Source organism: Miscanthus floridulus, chromosome 5 (assembly GCF_019320115.1).
Source record: "Miscanthus floridulus cultivar M001 chromosome 5, ASM1932011v1, whole genome shotgun sequence".
Taxonomy (NCBI): Eukaryota; Viridiplantae; Streptophyta; class Magnoliopsida; order Poales; family Poaceae; genus Miscanthus; species Miscanthus floridulus.
Genome location: NC_089584.1, coordinates 81868758 through 81886798, shown reverse-complemented (window position 1 = coordinate 81886798; position 18041 = coordinate 81868758). Strand labels below are relative to the sequence as shown.

At 45.5% G+C, this 18041-nt stretch overlaps 3 protein-coding genes across 3 annotated transcripts; 1 reads left to right on the top strand and 2 right to left on the bottom strand.

The window, feature by feature from the left end:
• Positions 1-2872: 2872 nt before the first annotated feature.
• Positions 2873-4164, bottom strand: LOC136452454 (pre-mRNA-splicing factor cwc-21-like). The gene is made up of 2 exons (XM_066453070.1): positions 3749-4164; positions 2873-3287 (listed from the first exon to the last, which is right to left on the bottom strand). Exons 1-2 carry the CDS (start codon positions 4081-4083, stop codon positions 3173-3175), a joined length of 450 nt encoding a protein of 149 aa, XP_066309167.1. The 5' UTR covers positions 4084-4164; the 3' UTR covers positions 2873-3172.
• Positions 4165-4376: 212 nt separating this feature from the next.
• On the top strand, positions 4377-8033 carry LOC136452453 (1,4-alpha-glucan-branching enzyme 3, chloroplastic/amyloplastic). Its single transcript, XM_066453069.1, has one exon. It carries the CDS (start codon positions 4530-4532, stop codon positions 7248-7250), a length of 2721 nt encoding a protein of 906 aa, XP_066309166.1. The 5' UTR covers positions 4377-4529; the 3' UTR covers positions 7251-8033.
• Positions 8034-10031: 1998 nt separating this feature from the next.
• On the bottom strand, positions 10032-11186 carry LOC136452452 (uncharacterized). The gene has a single exon (XM_066453068.1). The coding sequence runs from the start codon at positions 11184-11186 to the stop codon at positions 10191-10193; it is 996 nt and encodes a 331-aa protein (XP_066309165.1). The 3' UTR covers positions 10032-10190.
• Between the last annotated feature and the right edge of the window lie 6855 nt (positions 11187-18041).

The window sequence follows — 18041 nt, the reverse complement described above, 5'->3', positions numbered from 1 at the left end:
TGATGCATTGCTTGGTTTCAGGGTCAGTTCTCTGCCTTTGCTACGTGTAGCTGCAACGAACTTCCCTACCCCTTTACTGATGCTAGAGTTGATGACGAGGAGATTATCCTGCTTCATTCTGGAGGTGAGAGTGTGCCTTTTTCCGGTGATGGCAGTATCGAGCTTTCGAGACACGTGGTATCCGTTCAGAATGAGGGAAAGCTTAAAGTTTGTGTTAAGGCATGGAGAGGTGACAACACTACGAAGAAATGGACCGTATTCAAGCCATTGTTAGCCGGTAGAAGCAATAGCAGTATTGACATTGATGGTTTGTGTGCCATGAATGTCACTGTTGTCTGGTCACTCATTTCATACCACAATGTTCTTGCGGGTACAACATTGTAGGTTCTGAAGAAGCTGCATGCTGCCAGCATTGTAGGTTCTGAAGAAGCTGCATGCTACATTTCATTGAAGCTTGAAGTTGGGGCTATTGGACATCAGAAGGCGATAATAGCGCCGTGAGATTGGTTTTCACACCTATGGAACATCATTTCTTTTGTATGCTTGACATGTTTTATTTAACTGTGTCACTCATTTCATGTAATCCTACTTGATGTTTTAATTTTCCTGTGGAGTGATGCATTATAAAGTTTCTGAACTGGTATGATAACTATTGCCTGCTTTGCAAATGGTACGTTCTAGGTTATAGCGATCTGTGATGTATTCGATGTATCATCTATCGAAGTGGACACATTTAGGTTTTGTAGTCGTCTTACATATTCTCCTGTGCTTCATTATGGGTGTGAAGATGAAACGACATGTATGGTGAGATCTGGCATTGGTATTTTGGGCAGGGACTACGATAAAATGGGTTATCTTGGTATTCAAATTGGGGCTACTGGACATCAGAAGCGAGAATAGCGCTATGAGATTGGTTTTCACACCTATGGAACATCATTTCTTTTGTAGGCTTGATATAGGGTTCTGTAATATAATGCTTGACATGTTTTATTTAACTGTATCACCCATTTTATGTAATCCTACTTGATGTTTTAATTTTCCTGTGGAGTGATGCATTATAAAGTTTTTGAACTGGTATGATAACTATTGTCTGCTTTGCAAATGGTACATTCTAGGTTATAGCGATTTGTGATTTATTCGATGTATCATCTATCAAAGTGGACACATTTGGGTTTTGTAGTCGTCTTACATATTCCCATGTGCTTCATTATGGGTGTGAAGATGAAACGGCATGTATGGTGAGGTATGGAATTGGTATTTTGGGCGGGTTCTACCATAAAGTGGGTTATCGTGGTATTCAAATATGTATACAGTGATAAGACTGGCTCTGGTTTAGCTGGAAATTTTATGGCTTAGTTCTCTTTTTATTTGTAGGTATGTAGCCTTTGTCAATAATAAAAAAAATTCAACAGTTGCCTTCGAATATTTTTGACACAACATGCTGCTTGTCGCAATAGGTTAGTTACGTCTTTGGAGTAAGATTAGCTGCTATTTTGGAGTTTGCTAACTGAAGATTCGCTGCTATTTTTGAAGTTTGCTAACTGCACCATGATACAAAGTATTTTCGGAGTATGCTGCTACTTTGATAGATGATACACGATACAGCGAATGTGTGATGCGAGGAACCAGACCATGGCCCTGTTTGGATACTCTAGCACAGCTAGAGGTTAGAGTTAGTTTCTAGCTCAGGATTAGCCCTGAACTAACTCTAGCCTAAGAGATGTTTGGATACAAGGGTTAAAATGATAATAAATGTGTTTTCTAAATCATTGGTGCGGGTGAAAGTAGAGAGAAAATAGTGGATCCCACCTCAAATAGCCCCAACTAGCCCAAATAATCACCTCTTTGGGGAGATAGTTTTTTAGGGTGGGCTAGTTCTAAATAACCCACTCTAGCCCTCCTGTTTGGCTACTTTAGTGCTAGTTGAGCTCCAACTAGCCCAAACTAGCTCTAACCCATAGATCCAAACAGGGCCCATATCAGCGCATTCCAAATTATTCTGATCTTTCAGAAAATCCAAGTCTCAAATAGTTAACAGTCCATGAATATATATATGCGCATGCTCATCTTGCCTCCTCCTCCTTCCCAAAGAGTTCAAAAGAATTGCATACTGTTGTATTAATACTTATGGCGACCAATGGCTTTAGATTACATTGGTATACTTAAGGTGCGTTCTGGGTCTCGTGTACACACTAGATGAAACTCTTCTACATCTTAATCGCCTTGTGTCATGAATCATGATCGTAGTCCATATCTAAAGTTACTCTTCCTACAACATTTGCGGCGAATAGTGTCCTACGCAATGCATTCAGCGGTGAAACTAACAAAGAATCACCATCTTGTGAGAGACATATCCAAACAGGACAGAAAACAAATGAAAAATGTAAACAAATTCGTGTGCCATCTAGTCAGAAATTACTATTCTACAACACCATTTTCATCAGAGACAACAAATAAATGAGCATCCAAGGGGCAAACAAGCTTTCAACACTGGAAGGTTTCCATCTGCATATGAGTTATGACTGAAGCTTATTCAGTTTGCTGAAAAGTGGACTCTGAGAACAGGCTTACTTTCACACCCGAGTGGCTAGAATCTACATGATGGAAGATTTATATCCTTCCAGCTGAATGCATTGCGTTTGTTTGCTAGAATTATGCGTTCCGCAGATTAGTCTGATCGAAGCTTAATGTTCTGCAGATTAGTCTGATCCAAGCTCAAATGTCTTGCTGTTTCTTCTCCCCTGCAAGCATGTTAACGATCAATGAATATTTAGTTATATATCCCCCATTTTATAATACCCTTGGTGCCTTCTCATGGTGCATGGCATTTACAAGATTTAGAATACAACAAGAGTTTCAGAATGCGATGTCAGGAACCAAACCATATCGCCGCATTGCAAATTCTTCTGGTACTTCATATGATGTAGGTCTGAAGTTCATTTTAAGTTGACGTCTTCTCATAAGATTCAGAACAATTGCATACTACTGACAACCCTGGTTTCAGATTACATTAGCATACTTTAGGTGTCTTCAAGGTCACATTTTAGTACACAAATTAGGACGAAACTCTTCTACATCTTCATCGCCTTGTGTATGATCATAGCGACATAGCCTGTATCTGAATACGCCCATTGCTCCTTGCTTCCTTGCAACAAGCTCTCCACATCAGTTTCTACAGCCCACCTTTCTTGTGCACATTCTCGCCGTCTAGCCCAAAAGCAGCCCTCATAGTCCGAAGCTGCTTCTCCTTCTGTTCTGCGGCATGGTGGCTCTGTGTGTCCGTGAACCTGAGAGGAATCATCATCTTGTGTGAGAAATAAATTGCAGCAGCATTTTCAAACAGAACAACAATCGAATGAATGAAACATGTAAAGTGCAAACTACGGTGTGCCACCTAGTCTTAAACTAATACTATTGCACATCATTTCATATTTTCATCAGAGATAACAAACGAATAAGCATCTCAAACGCAGAGAGGACGTCAATTTCACTTCGAAGATACGCAATAGAATACCAAACCCAACATGAAAGTGCAGATATTGCTTCAGAACTGCTAGGACAACACAATAGCACACGAACTGAGATAATTCGCCCGGGCTGGTTGCTTTCCGGACTGATAAGCCCGGCTGACGTTGGCTCGTTACGAGAGGAAAACAACTGTTGGCCTGAATCCAACCAGCAGGCTCACTGAAGAAATACAACAGTGAGACGCACCAATGAGAAACCTAACTGCTCAATATGCCCATACCCTTTGCGCTGGAGAGGTGGTCGGCCTTCGTCCACCTCCTCGGCTGCCGCCTCGGCCTCGGCAGCCTTGCGCGCCTCGTCAACGCGTGCCTCGATCTCGGCCTCCGTGTACCCCTGCTCCTCGAGCGCGTCCCTCAGCACGAGCAGCCGCAGCTCCACCTGTCGCTTCCGGTCGTGCTCGATGATGTCCTTGTTCGGCTTCCGCATCCCGCCGCCGGCCTCAGAGGGAGAGGGGGAGGAGGGAGAGTGCCGGGGCTTGGCGAGGAACTTGCTTGTCTGGACGTGGCCGGTCGTGCCGGACCCCCGCGGGGTCTGCAGCCCGATGCCGTTGTACATGCCGGAGGGCGGCGGCCGGCGGCGATTGGACGGGGTGAAGGCCTTGTGGCAGAGGAGCCCTAGCTTGGGCCCTGGGGCGGCTTCGAGCGATCCTGACGGTCGGGCTCGGGCCCTTCCCAATTGCTTATTTGAGTGGCCGCCTCGGGTCCTCCGGGGAATCCCGTCTAGTTGGGCCGCTTCTCCCCATCGGGCTGCAATCGGCCCTCTTTCCATTTGCATCGTATGCAAGTGCAAATTGCAATTTTAGGGGGGGGGGGGGGGGAAAAAACATCATCACACTCGTTTCTGTCATTCAGCCCAAGCTTATCCCTCCCCAAAACCATTGCCGTCGCCGGCCGTTCTTGGTCTCCGGCGCGCCGCAACTCCCGGCGCTCCACCCTCCCGCGCGCCGCAACTCCCGGCGCTCCACCCTCCCTTTCCTCAGCCACGGCACCAACCTCAAAACTATGGCGTCGTGCCCTCTATTCCTCCTTGTCCCGCGGCCCCCACCTCCCCTTGTCGGCGCCGACGGCTGCCCAATCTCCGCGGGCCGCGGACATCTCCCACCAAGCTGTCGCCCTCATCCCGGACGCCGGCATGGTTACCCATTTCGCTGCGACTCGTCTTCTTCCTCGCCCGCGCCTCGCGAGCGCCCGCCCAGGCCGCGGGAGCAGAGGCAGCAGCGCCCCGGTGGCCGTGGCGACGCCGTCGACCCCGTGGGCTTCCTCGCCAAGCTCGGCGTCTCGGACCGCGCCTTCGCCCAGTTCCTCCGTGACCGGCACAAGGCCTTGAAGGACCGCAGATGGGAGCTATGTTCTCGGTTTATTGATCTTAAAGAGGTATCTTCTGGGTTTGAGTTATTGGGCATGCACCGGCATCGACAGCACCGCATCGATTTCATGGAGTGGGCTCCAGGTGCTCGCTATTGTTCTGTGGTTGATGATTTTAATCAGTGGTCGCCAACTGAAAACTGTGCCAGGGAAGGTCATTTAGGACATGATGATTTTGGATATTGGTTTATCATACTTGAAGATAAGCTCAGAGAAGGGCAAGAACAAGATGAATATTTTTTCCAGGAATACAATTATGTGGATGATTATGATAAAGGTGACAATGGCATTGATGCTGAAGAAATAATGCGTAGGATGAAAGAAGAGTATTGGGAACCTGGAGAAATCAGGTCACGTAAGTCTCAGTTAGAGATGGTTGTGAAGCTATATGAGCAAATGTTTGGCCCAAATGGTCCACAAACAGAGGAGGAGCTAGGTGAAATTCCTGATGCCCAAACAAGATACAATGAATTTAAAGCGTCGCAGAAGGCTGACTCCTCAAGCTTGTTGCCTTCCTATGATATCATTGACAACGGCCAGCTGTTTGACATTTTCAATGTTGTGACGGATCGTGCATCATTTGAAAAGTTTCAAGCAAAGAAACCTCCCCTTGCTTACTGGGTTGAAATGAGGAAAGGCCGAATAGCATGGCTTGAGAAATATGTCCCAACGATTTCTCATAAGGACAAGTACAGGGTTTATTTTAATACTCCTGATGGTGCTTTAGAACGTATTCCTGCTTGGGCTACATACGTTCTTCCAGATGCTGAAGGGAAGCAATCCTATGCAGTGCATTGGGAACCTCCTCCTGAAGAAATTTACAAATGGAGATTTGGACGGCCAAAGGTGAAGGGTTCACTTAGAATATATGAATGCCATGTTGGCATAAGTGGATCAGAGCAAAAGGTTTCATCATTTCAGGAGTTCACATCCAAAGTCCTACCTCATATAAAAAAGGCTGGATATAATGCTGTTCAACTGATTGGTGTTGTGGAGCACAAGGATTACTCCTCCACTGGCTATAAGGTCACTAATTATTTTGCAGTCAGCAGCAGATTTGGCACCCCAGATGACTTTAAGAAATTAGTCGATGAGGCACATGGCCTTGGATTAGTGGTGCTTCTGGATATTGTCCACTCCTATGCATCTGCAGATGAACTGGTTGGCTTATCACTTTATGATGGCTCTAATGACTGTTACTTCCACAGCGGAAAAAGAGGGCATCACAAGTATTGGGGCACCAGGATGTTTAAATATGATGATGTGGATGTTCTGCACTTTTTGTTGTCCAATTTGAATTGGTGGGTCACTGAATACCGGATTGATGGATTCCAGTTTCACTCTTTGTCTTCTATGTTATATACTCATAATGGGTTTTCTACTTTTACTGGTGCCATGGAAGAGTATTGCAATCAGTATGTTGACAAGGATGCACTGATATATCTAATTCTAGCAAATGAAATGTTACATCAGCTTCATCCAGATATTATAACAATTGCTGAAGATGCAACATTTTATCCTGGATTATGTGAGCCAACCACTCAAGGTGGATTAGGATTCGACTACTGGGTCAATCTGACTGTTCCAGAAATGTGGTTGTGGCATCTTGAAAATGTTCCTGAACGAGAATGGAGCATGAATAAGATTATTAAAGTATTAGTAAGCAGTAACCAGAATATGCTCTCGTATGTTGAAAATCATAACCAGTCCATATCAGGACGCAAGTCTTTCGCTCAGATAATTCTTAATTCAGGAAAGTGCTCTGTTGGTTCTGTTGACGATGATTTGATCAGAGCTTCTTCGTTACTGAAAATTATCAAACTAATTACTTTCACAACAAGCGGAGGCGCTTATCTTAACTTCATGGGCAATGAGTTTGCACATCCAGAAAGAGTTGAATTTCCTATGCCAAGCAATGACTATTCTTTCCAGTTTGCTAATCGGCAATGGGAACTATTGGAGAAAGGTTTTCATAAACATGTATTTAACTTTGACAAGGATGTCATGAGCTTGGATGAAAATGAAAGGATAATTTCTAGAGGTTCACCCAACATTCTTCACTGTGATGACACAAGCATGGTCATATCTTTCACAAGAGGGCCTTTCCTTTTCGTATTTAACTTCAATCCCGAAGTCTCCCATCAGTCATATCATGTTGGTGTGGAAGAAGCTGGGGAATACCAACTCATCTTCAACACGGATGAAACTACATATGGTGGATGTGGAACCCTCAAGAGTAGTCAGTATATGCGGAGGACTTGTGACAAAAGAGCTGATGGTTGTCGCAACTCCTTGGAATCGGCATTGCCATCTAGAAGTGCTCAGGTTTACAAGTTAGTGCGAATTTTGAGGATTTAGCATGTCAAAATATAAGTATTGTAATGAAACCATGCAACTGCGTAGAGTATGGGGCTTTGCAGTCCTTGTGGCATTTGGTGATAAGATGGCAAAAACAGAGGGATTGTAGCACCTTACTGGTATAGCTTCGGGACATCTGTTGACATTGAGGACCCTTCAGTTTTGCCCTTTGGTGCATTGCAAGTTCTCCAAAATTTGTACACGCTGTGACAGTTATGACTACTGAGGCTCATTAGCTTGGAACTGGCTTCAAGGGGGAGCTCAGCAGGTGAAATTATGAGGATTGATGACCAACAGGACAGTGGAGAAAGGCGCATCCGCATGCGCTCCTCATTCTGACCAATTGTTTCATCTGAGTTGTTAGCTTCGCTATCCAACCACCAACAAGGTTTGCTGCAGTTAAAAGGGCCAATGGTTAAAAAAAGTGCTTCTCACTCCTATGTCTCCACCAAAAGCTGTTCTAAATTCTAGTCCCCATTCCACATCCGTCGATGGGGCCTGAGGAGCATCATGTTGCGCTTAGCCATTGCTATGGCAAAGCCTACGGCGATTGTCTTTCATGTCGTGCTTCACAGTTGTATCTGGCTCTGCACTTTCTCGAGAAAAGATGGCCGCTACTTACTTCGTCAGAATTTTACCAAGACAGGCTGGTTAATAACATGTTTATCTGTGACTCACTAGAAGTATGCATATGCATATATTCTAATGGCTTTAATTCTACCAAAAATAATCTTGGTTCATTTACACTTATATCTACATATATGAGTGTTTGTCTATGCTTCATTTTCCACAGTCAAATATTGGCTATGCATATCACACTTTGTTATCATGCTTCATGTGAGAGTACATTCAATTTCTTTTTCATTGAGACTACGATGACTTCAAAGTGATTTCTTCCACACGATGATGCAGTCCAAAAAGCAATATCAAAATCCCTTCTTTATGGAGATCTTCATCATTGCTGCCTGGCACATATGGAAGCAGCAAAATAACTTTATTTTTGACAGAGGACGACCCTCTTTCTCCTCATGGAAATGCTCCTTTTTGGATGAGGCTAGACTAAGCTCTTAGAATGTCCGAAGACAAGCGCTTTGTTTTCCTCCTTTCTATAGACTCATTTTCTTAGTTCTTAGCTGACCAGTGGCTCCCTTAGCCTCTTGAGCCTTGAGTGGTTTTTGTTTTTGGCTTTTGCTTTTCTTTTCTTTTTTAATAAAATCTTACAGTGGGGGCCTCCCTGCTGTATTTTTCGCTCAAAAAACTACGATGACTTCAGGTTATGTTACAGGGTTTGCATCGGGTTAATCTTTCAGTTGAGGTGGATATAAAACCCCATAGTTTTGGATTCCTGGGTGAAAATAGTGCCATTTTGGAAAACTACACTTTTTTACTAGCATGGGAAGTCAACTACAAAAAAAAAAAAAGGCGTATCTAGTGCAGAGAGCTTCCGCTCTGTGCGGGGTCTGGGGAAGGGTGTCAGTGGCAAGCCTTACCCTCGCCTGTGCAATGCGAGGAGACCGCGACTCGAACCCGGGACCTTTCGGTCACAGACGGTAAGACTCTACCGCTTGCACCAAGCCCGCCCTTATCGGCGAAAATAGAGTGCCATTTTGGAAAACTGAATTATTTATTGGTCTCAAAATATTGAGACAAAACTTGCGTTTTGAAGACATCCCATCAAAATAACACTTCTTTAACCGAATGAAGTCATTTCAAACAAACAAATATTCTCTGAGTCTCAGAAATATTTTTTTTTATTTTGTGAGTCTCAGAAATATTTGTTGAACAATGGACATCACCGCTTCTGTCCATACCATTTAATATCCAGTGTACTTCAAGACCACCGAATTTTTTTTTTCTACCATTAGCTCATTAGCCTCAATATCATTCTGCTAGGTATTTCTCCATTTGTATCATTGTTTATAACAGCAGGAATTTTTTAAATGGCTAAGACCCTTGTGACCTTGAGCCAACCGCAGATCCTGAACATCTTTAGAATTGCCCCGTCCCGCATAGGAGACCAGATGCGTTTCTACTCCTCCATTTCAGACTATAAGTCGCTTTGACTTTTTTTTACATCTATTTTGCTACGCATATAGATAATAGATGAAACAAAAAAGTCAAAACGACTTATAATTTGAAACGGAGGGAGTACGTCACGACTGAGCATATGGGAATTTTCCCTAACTGTCAATGACTAGGCCTGATTTTGATGATAAGGTCATGTTTAGTTCCCACTAAACTCCTAACTTTGGCACTATGCAAAAAGAAGATTCTCCATCACATCAAACCTGCGGTACATATATGGAGTACTAAATGTAGATGAAATCAAAAACTAATTGCACAGTTTAGTTGAACTTTGCTAGACGAATCTTTTGAGCCTAATTAGTGAATGTTTAGATAATAATTCACAGATACAAACGAAATTGCTACAGTATTTACCGTCACATTAAACCCTGTGCAAATGCCGATTCCGGCGCCAACTAAACGTGGCCTAAACTGCAGAAACAGAAGCCCTCTATTAGAAGTGAGAAACCAGAGTATTAGGCTGGGCAGCTTTTACATATCGGCAGATTCTGGCCTGATGCAGGCTACAAAGCAAAATGCAAATCGAAAACGCGGCATATCTTCAAACAGAACATACAAATAATTAAACCGATCTCGGTTTACCATCATAACAAAAACTGTAAAGTAACCTTTTTCTATTACAATGTGTAAATTTGCAAGTACAGTAGCTAACTAGGAACATTGATTCTCCTGATTTTTGCCTTAATAACTTATCAAGAACTATCCAAGTAAGATCACAGACTCACAATTCATATAGATATCACTAACGTGTCTAATCCACAAGTATCTAGCTACACCAACTACGGCATGACAAAAAGCACTTGACTACAGATTCTTCAAAAACAAAGGAAGGAAGGAGACATTATTGCATTGGTACTATCTGATCTTCTTGTTCATGTTGCCGGCGAGCTGGCGCATCTGGAACCTCCAGAACATGAAGATGACGAGGGCGACGCCCACGAAGACGAGCACCACCACCATCTCCCCCTCCGACTCCGATTTCCACGAGGCCTCCTCGATCCGCCACTTGTTGCCCCCGTCCATCGCCTCCGCCTCCACCAGCGCGTACACCCGTCGCCGCTCCCGCACCGCCACCGCGGCCACGGGGCCGTCGGGCGCGGGCGCAGCCTCGTCGCGCACCCCGCACGACGCCCACCCGTCGTTGCTCACGACGAGGCGCAGCCCCGCGGCCCCGCCCACCGCCATCGCCCCATCGGTCCGGACCGCCACGACGATCGGCGTGGGGAGCGTGAGGGCGCAGGACACGGTCCTCGTGGCACCGTCCTCCATGTTGACGCGGAGGATGCGGCCCGTGCTGGGCTGGCCCACGAGCAGGAAGCCTCGGCTCACGTGTGCGGTGAGCGAGGCTAGGGGATCGGAGCCGAGCGCCGGCGCGGAGGCGAGCGTGGCGAGGTCGCCCTCTATGGACAGCTTGTAGATTCGGGCGCCCACGGTGAAGAAGGCGCTCCCGGTGTGCGGGTCCACAGCGATGCCGCCCGGAGGGGCGGGGTCCAGGACCAGCGTGGAGAGGATGAGGCGGTGCGGGCGCGGGGAGCGGAGATCGAAGGTGGAGACGGACCCCGTGGAAGCGACGAGGAGGCGGCGTCGGCGGTCGTCGACGGCGACGGAGGAGGCGCCAGAGGAGACGATCGACTCGGTTACCCCAGCGTCGGAGACGGAAAGGACGGCATCGCCGCCGCCGGCGACGACGAAGTGCTGCGCCGTGGGGTCCCAAGCTAGGGACGCGGGGTTGACCGCGCTGGAAGGGGCGAAGGTGATGATGTGGCGCGCGCTGGAGGGCCTCGGCGCGACGGCGGCGAGGACGAGGAGGAGGAGGAGGAGGAGGAGCGTGGGGAGGTGGGAGGCGGCCATTGTTGGGGGGAGGAGATCCGACCGTTCGGCCGGAAACGGAGGAAGACGAGTCTTCGTCTGACCACCCGCAGCGAGGGGTGACGTGGCGACGACCGGGACGTTGACCGGTGATGTGGCAGGGTCTGTAGTGTCACAGATCTTGGCGCGGTACTGATGCGTCATAGCCCACGGCACGGCAGTCCTAGATAAATATGGTCCGCGAGCCGCCGCCCTCCCTCTGTCTGCCCGCCCGCCTCGCCGCGCTGGACGCGGGGTTGACCGCGCTGGAAGCGGAGGAAGATAGATGAAGCTTTGAATGATGTTGATTGGGTCAATGCTATGCATGAAGAGCTAAACAACTTCACAAGAAACCAAGTATGGGAGTTAGTTGAGAGGCCTAAGGGTCATAATGTGATTGGAACCAAGTGGGTCTTTCGGAACAAGCAAGATCAAGATGGGATAGTGATAAGGAACAAAGCAAGATTAGTGGCTCAAGGTTACACTCAAGTTGAAGGTCTTGACTTTGGGGAAATATATGCCCCGGTTGCAAGATTAGAAGCAATTAGGATCTTGCTAGCTTATGCATGTGCCCACAACATCAAGTTGTACCAAATGGATGTGAAAAGTGCATTTCTCAATGGGTACATCAATGAGCTTGTGTATGTTGAGCAACCTCCCGGTTTTGAAGATGAAAATAAACCCAACCATGTGTTCAAGTTGAGAAAAGTCTTTGTATGGATTGAAACAAGCACCTAGAGCATGGTATGAGAGATTGAGGGATTTTCTACTCTCTAAGGGATTCAAGATGGGAAAGGTTGACACCACTCTCTTCACCAAAAGGCTTGGAAATGACTTGTTTGTAATGCAAATCTATGTTGATGACATCATTTTTGGATCAACAAATCAAGAATTTTGTGAGGAGTTTGGCAAGATGATGGCAAGTGAGTTTGAGATGTCTATGATTGGAGAACTTAGTTACTTCCTTGGTCTTCAAATCAAGCAAATGGAGAATGGCACATTTGTGAGTCAAGGCAAGTATATCAAGGACATGCTCAAGAAGTTTGAAATGGATGAGAGTAAAGCTATTAGTACACCAATGGGGACAAGTGGAAGCTTGGATAGTGATGCTAGTGGCAACATGGTGGATCAAAAGATGTATCGGTCTATGATTGGAAGTCTACTCTATGTGATCGCATCAAGACCGGATGTAATGTTTAGTGTATGCATGTGTGCTAGATTTCAAGCCTCACCAAGGGAAAGTTATTTGAAGGCAACAAAGAGAATATTGAGGTACTTGAAGCATACACAACATGTTGGATTATGGTATCCCAAAGGAGCAAAATTTGAGTTGATTGGATATTCGGATTCCGATTATGCGGGATACAAAGTTGAGAGAAAGAGCACATCAGGCACATGTCAACTATTGAGAAGATCACTTGTATCTTGGTCATCAAAGAAGCAAAATAGTGTAGCACTTTCAACCGCCGAAGCGGAGTACATTTCGGCCGGTAGTTGTTGTGCACAATTACTTTGGATGAAGGCCACTTTGAGTGACTTTGGAATCAAGTTCAAGCAAGTGCCATTGCTATGTGACAATGAAAGTGCCGTCAAGCTCACCAACAACCCGGTTCAACACTCAAGAACAAAGCATATTGATGTCCGCCATCATTTCATAAGAGATCACCAACAAAAAGGGGACATTTGCATAGAGAGTGTGGGCACCGAAGATCAACTTGCCGACATATTCACCAAGCCGCTTGATGAGAAGAGGTTTTGCAAGCTAAGGAATGAATTGAACATACTTGACTTCTCCAATATGTGTTGATGCACCCCCATTATATGACATGCCTCTCCTTCGAGCAAAGCAAGGTAAAGTTGATTGACATGTCATCCATTCATTACTAAGGACTTGTTTAGAGCATCTAGTCATTCCTATCATGTCCTAGGCTCATTCATGAAAATCAAATGAATTTGATGCTTATATGGAACCACTATTGCTTGTATATCTAGTGGTAGCATATGACATGTTTGTGGGCTTGTAAACCTAGTGTTTGATTTAGAAAATAAGCTATAAGTGTTTAACTCAACATGGTACAAGATAACCCTTATTTGGAGGTGTGAAGAAGCTTGTCCTTGGATCAAACCGAGTTAAATATCTTTTGCAAGTAATCTAGATTGAACCAAAATTGAGAAAATGATCCTTATTTCACATGGTTTCACCCCAACCTATCCATAATTTAAGCTCACCTTTTGTGCTAATTGTTGACAAAGGGGGAGAGAAACAAAGATATGAGTGATAGGGGAGCATTGGACATAAGGGGAGAGATATGCTAAAGGAAAGGGACCAATTAAAATTTTGAGCACACAAGTAGGGGGAGCAAGCTCATAAACTCGTATGATGCATTTGAATGAACATTTCATATATTTGCTCGCATGGTACAAATTCCAAGTTTCAACATTCATGCTTGTGTGGTGTATGCTAGTTATAGGTTTGAATGATGAAATAAAAAACTAGCATGCATAGGCTAAAAGTAACTAGACTCATGCTCACATTATGAAAACTTGACCCTTGCTTTTAATGTTGATCTCATGGGGTATTCTAGTTTTTGTGTATGTCTAGTTACTAATGGTGCTAAGGATGGTATATTGGTGCACTCCGATTGGTATCACGCTTCAAAGGTCCATCTCTTATACATTAGCATCATTTGGTAGAAATTGACTCCTATATTTCCTATCTAAGCATATGTGCAAGCTACAATCCAAACTCTTAGCACATATGTAGGGGGAGCAAGCACTACCATATGGAGTTCATGAAACTTGCCTATACCCTTTACACATGGTAAATAAGCTTGGGCAAGCAACATGGATTCAAATGAACTTTAATTCATATCTTTGTATAAGGGTTGTCATCAATTACCAAAAAGGGGGAGATTGAAAGCTCTAGTTTGGTTTTGGTTAATTGATGAAACCCTAAGTGCTAACCTAGTTTATCAAGATGATTATGAGATAGGTAGCACTACTCCAAGTGATGAAGCAATGACGAAGATCATGACAATGGTGATAGCATGGTGATGATCAAATGCTTGAACTTGGAAAAGAAGAAAGAGAAAAACAAAAGGCTCAAGGCAAAGGTATAAAATGTAGGAGCCATTTTGTTTTAGTGATCAAGACACTTAGTGAGTGTGATCACATTTAGGATAGATAGCCGTACTATTAAGAGGAGTGAAACTCGTATCGGAATGCGGTTATCAAAGTGCCACTAGATGCTCTAACTCATTGCATATGCATTTAGGATCTAGTGGAGTGCTAACACCCTTGAAAATATTTGTGAAAATATGCTAACACATGTGCACAAGGCGCTTTTGGAAAAATGAAATGTCTATTTTCTATTGCGCCGGATGCAAAATTCTTGGTGGTTGGCACATTTGAGCAAGGGTGAAGAAGTTAGAGTTGAAATGGAGTTGGTCGAAATGATGCTGGCGTCGATCTACTGACCGGACGCTGGGTCACTCAGCGACCGGACACTGAAAGGCTGCGTCCGGTCGAGCTGGCAGAGAGGTCGCCAGTTTCGGTGTTGCACCGGACGCTGGACCTGAGATGCACCAGACGCTGGTTTCTGCGTCCGGTCAAACTGACGGGTCTGCACAGTGGCTAAGGGTTGAGCACCGGACGCTGGCTGCGTCCGGTCAAGGTGGACCGGACGCGTCCGGTCGAAAAAACATGCCTCGGGGAGCTTACTGGAAACGACCGGACGCTGGGGCTTCAGCGTCCGGTCAGTTTTGACCGGAGCGTCCGGTCAGCTTCGTAGCCGTTGAAATCTGACGAACAGCGTTTGAAGCTGGTGATGCGTGGCGTCCATCGGGCGACCGGACGCTGAGGGCCAGCGTCCGGTCGGTATGACCGGAGCGTCCGGTCAGAGCGTGTTTTGCCCAGTGAAGGGGTACAACGGCTCTATTTGATGGGAGCTCTATTTATAGCCCCATGGCTGGCTCAAGGGATAACTTTTGCACATTTTCATTGACATAGCAACCTTGTGAGCTTAGCCAAAGCCCTCCCACTCATCTCCACCATTGATCCATCATCATTGTGAGATTGGGAGAGAATCCAAGTGCATTGCTTGAGTGATTGCATCTAGTGGCACTTGGTATTCGTGTTGCGCTGCGGATTTCGCTTGTTTCTCTTGGTGGTTGCCACCACCTAGACGGTTGGAGCAGCGGTGAAGGATCGGCACGAGTTGGTGATTGTTCGTGGCCGCCTTCGGTGATTGTGAGGGGAGTTGTACCTTCCCCGGCGGAGCGCCGAAAGGTAACTCTAGTAAATTGCTCGTGTCATTGAGTTACCTCACTTGTGGGTCGGTTCTTGCGGTGTCCAATCGTGTGGACGAGGTTTGTGAAACACCTCTTAGCCGCCGAACCACCAAGTGTTGGTCGACACAACGGGGACGTAGCGTGTTGGCAAGCACGTGAACCTCGGGAGAAAATCGATTGTCTCTCTTCTTTGTCATTCTCCCGGTGATTGGCTATATATTCATCTTGTGATTGGTTCATCCCCTACACGTCGGTATAATCACTCTACTCACTCATTTATATTCTTTCAAACTAGTTGATACAAGCTCTTTAGTGTAATTAGAATTGAGAGCTTGCTTTATTATTTACATTCATCTAGTTGAGCTCTTTAGAGTAGCAAGGTTGAGAGCTCTTAGTGAGTAATTACATAGCTAGTTTGTGTGCCTAAGTATTCATTGCAACTAGAATTGTTGGATAGGTGGCTTGCAACCCTTGTAGAGCTAGAGCAAGTTTGCATTACGCTATTTGTCATACTAATTAAATTGCTCTAGTTGATTTGTAGATTTTTAAATAGGCTATTCACCCCCCCCCTCTAGCCATATTAGGACCTTTCAACGTGTCCGCCGCGCCGGCCGCGCCACGAACGTCACCCGCCGCGCCCACACGCCAGCACCACCACGACGCCCGCACGACCACAACGACGACGCACGCCGACAGCAAGTAAGATTGATTAAAGTCCTAATTAAGTGCTAATTTTGGTTTAGGCTTTCCTGTAATTAGGTTAATTAAGATCTTATCTAAGTATAAGTTCTAACAATTGGTATCCGAGAAGCCGCTTAGCCTAATTCTTGAACCCTAAGACCTAATTAGTGTTTGGTTAAGATCTAAATAGCCTCGGATTTGTCCGATTCAAAGTTCTTTAAGACAAATCAGAATATAGGGTTTCGCTTAAGCATCGAGAAGGAGGGGAGTCGAATCAACTTCAACACTAAGCTCCAGTTTTTGCTCAAATTCGAACCCTAGGAATGCAAATTACCCAAATCCGATAACAATCCCCAACCCTAAGATCAGCAAGACGCTTTTCACTTATCTTAAGAACTAAGATGACGCTGTCGGGCTCCTTCATGAGTTCGCCAGCGGCCACAAAAGGGAGCCACGCCGCTGCCCTGCTATGTGCGCGCGTGGTCTCCGCGCCACGGACGCTTGTCGCGCCAGGGACGCCCGCATGCATAGAAGACGAGGGCAGCAGGTCCATACTTAGAAGTTGCTTATTTTTCTAGTGGAGTTATTTAATATGTCTGTTAATGTTACTTTGAATATATATATGTGCTTTTCATATTGTGTTCGTATTGCATAACAAGTAGTTCAGATTTTATAATGCTACATAATGTTAATTTGAATATTGTTAATTTGAATACTCTAACCCTTCGTTTATCAATTTGTAACAGGATGGTCCCTCCCACGCAGCACCCGTTGTACCCCCTTCTTGAGGTGGAGTACGAAGAGTCGCACCGAGCACACTTCTTGACTGACACCGACGCAGAGGTGCCCTTATCTCCTTTGAGGCCCTGCACGCACACCAGGGCGCACTAGTGGGACGAGCGTTACGCGCCGTACATACGACGTGTCGGCTTCCTCAAGCTTGTCTGTGTTGTCAACTACGGTCTTCCGCTCCTTGACCTAGCCCTAGTTACTGCAGCTGTAGACAGGTGCGAGTGCCTTCATTATACGTAAACTTTCTTATAACAAATTTGAGGTAATTAACAATCGTTCTATTCTTATAACAGGTGGAAGTCTGAGACCCACACGTTCCACCTATCTTGCGGCGAGATGACCTTGACCTTGCAAGATGTGAAGGCTATCTTTGGCCTTCGGTTGGGGGGACTTCCAGTGACAGGTATAGTTGACAACAATCACTGGAGGGAGCTGGTGGCTCAGTTCACTGGCTTTCTTCCACCGAATGACGAGGTTTTCAAGAAAAATAAGTGAGAAATTGAAGCCTATTTTAATACTTGTATTGCTTTTCTGCAGCCATCGGGTCTCATTTTCTTTGATAAATTTTAGAAAAAGTTTCGGTGTTTCGTCGTCGTGGATCACAGAGCGTTTTGATTCCTTGGACCCATAGGCTGATGAGGCTCAGATCGACATGTTCGCTAGAGTGTGGCTCTGACACTTCTTTGGTTCTTTTCTATTCCCAGACGCCTCAGGCAAACACAATCAACTGGATTTTTCTTGACATACTACGCCAGTCGTAGGATAACATAGCGGCGTATAGCTGGGGCAGCGTAGTCCTGGCATGGACGTATCGACAGCTATGTGTTGCCTGCCGTCGCACATCAGGGTATGCGAACCTTGAGGGTTGCTCCTACCTACTCTAGGTTTGGTGTTGGGAACGATGGCCCGTTGGAAGCCTCCTTGTTACTGGTTTACCGGTAAGTACTTCGGTCCACTATATTCTTCAAGGCAGTTACATATGATGAAATTATTAATGGTTAATTCATTATCGTGTTCAATGCAGCATTGGAACGGGCAGGATACACTCCCTACATCTTTGTATATCTAGACGCAAGCAGAGTTAGTTAGAGGGAAT

Bases quoted from the DNA above. Each gene is read 5' to 3' on its own strand.
- LOC136452454 (XM_066453070.1), bottom strand. From the start codon at position 4,083: ATGTACAACGGCATCGGGCTGCAGACCCCGCGGGGGTCCGGCACGACC. The intron at 3,288-3,748 runs GTATGGGCATAT...GATTCCTCTCAG, and splicing joins CCACCTCTCCAGCGCAAAGG to GTTCACGGACACACAGAGCC.
- LOC136452453 (XM_066453069.1), top strand. From the start codon at position 4,530: ATGGCGTCGTGCCCTCTATTCCTCCTTGTCCCGCGGCCCCCACCTCCC.
- LOC136452452 (XM_066453068.1), bottom strand. From the start codon at position 11,186: ATGGCCGCCTCCCACCTCCCCACGCTCCTCCTCCTCCTCCTCCTCCTC.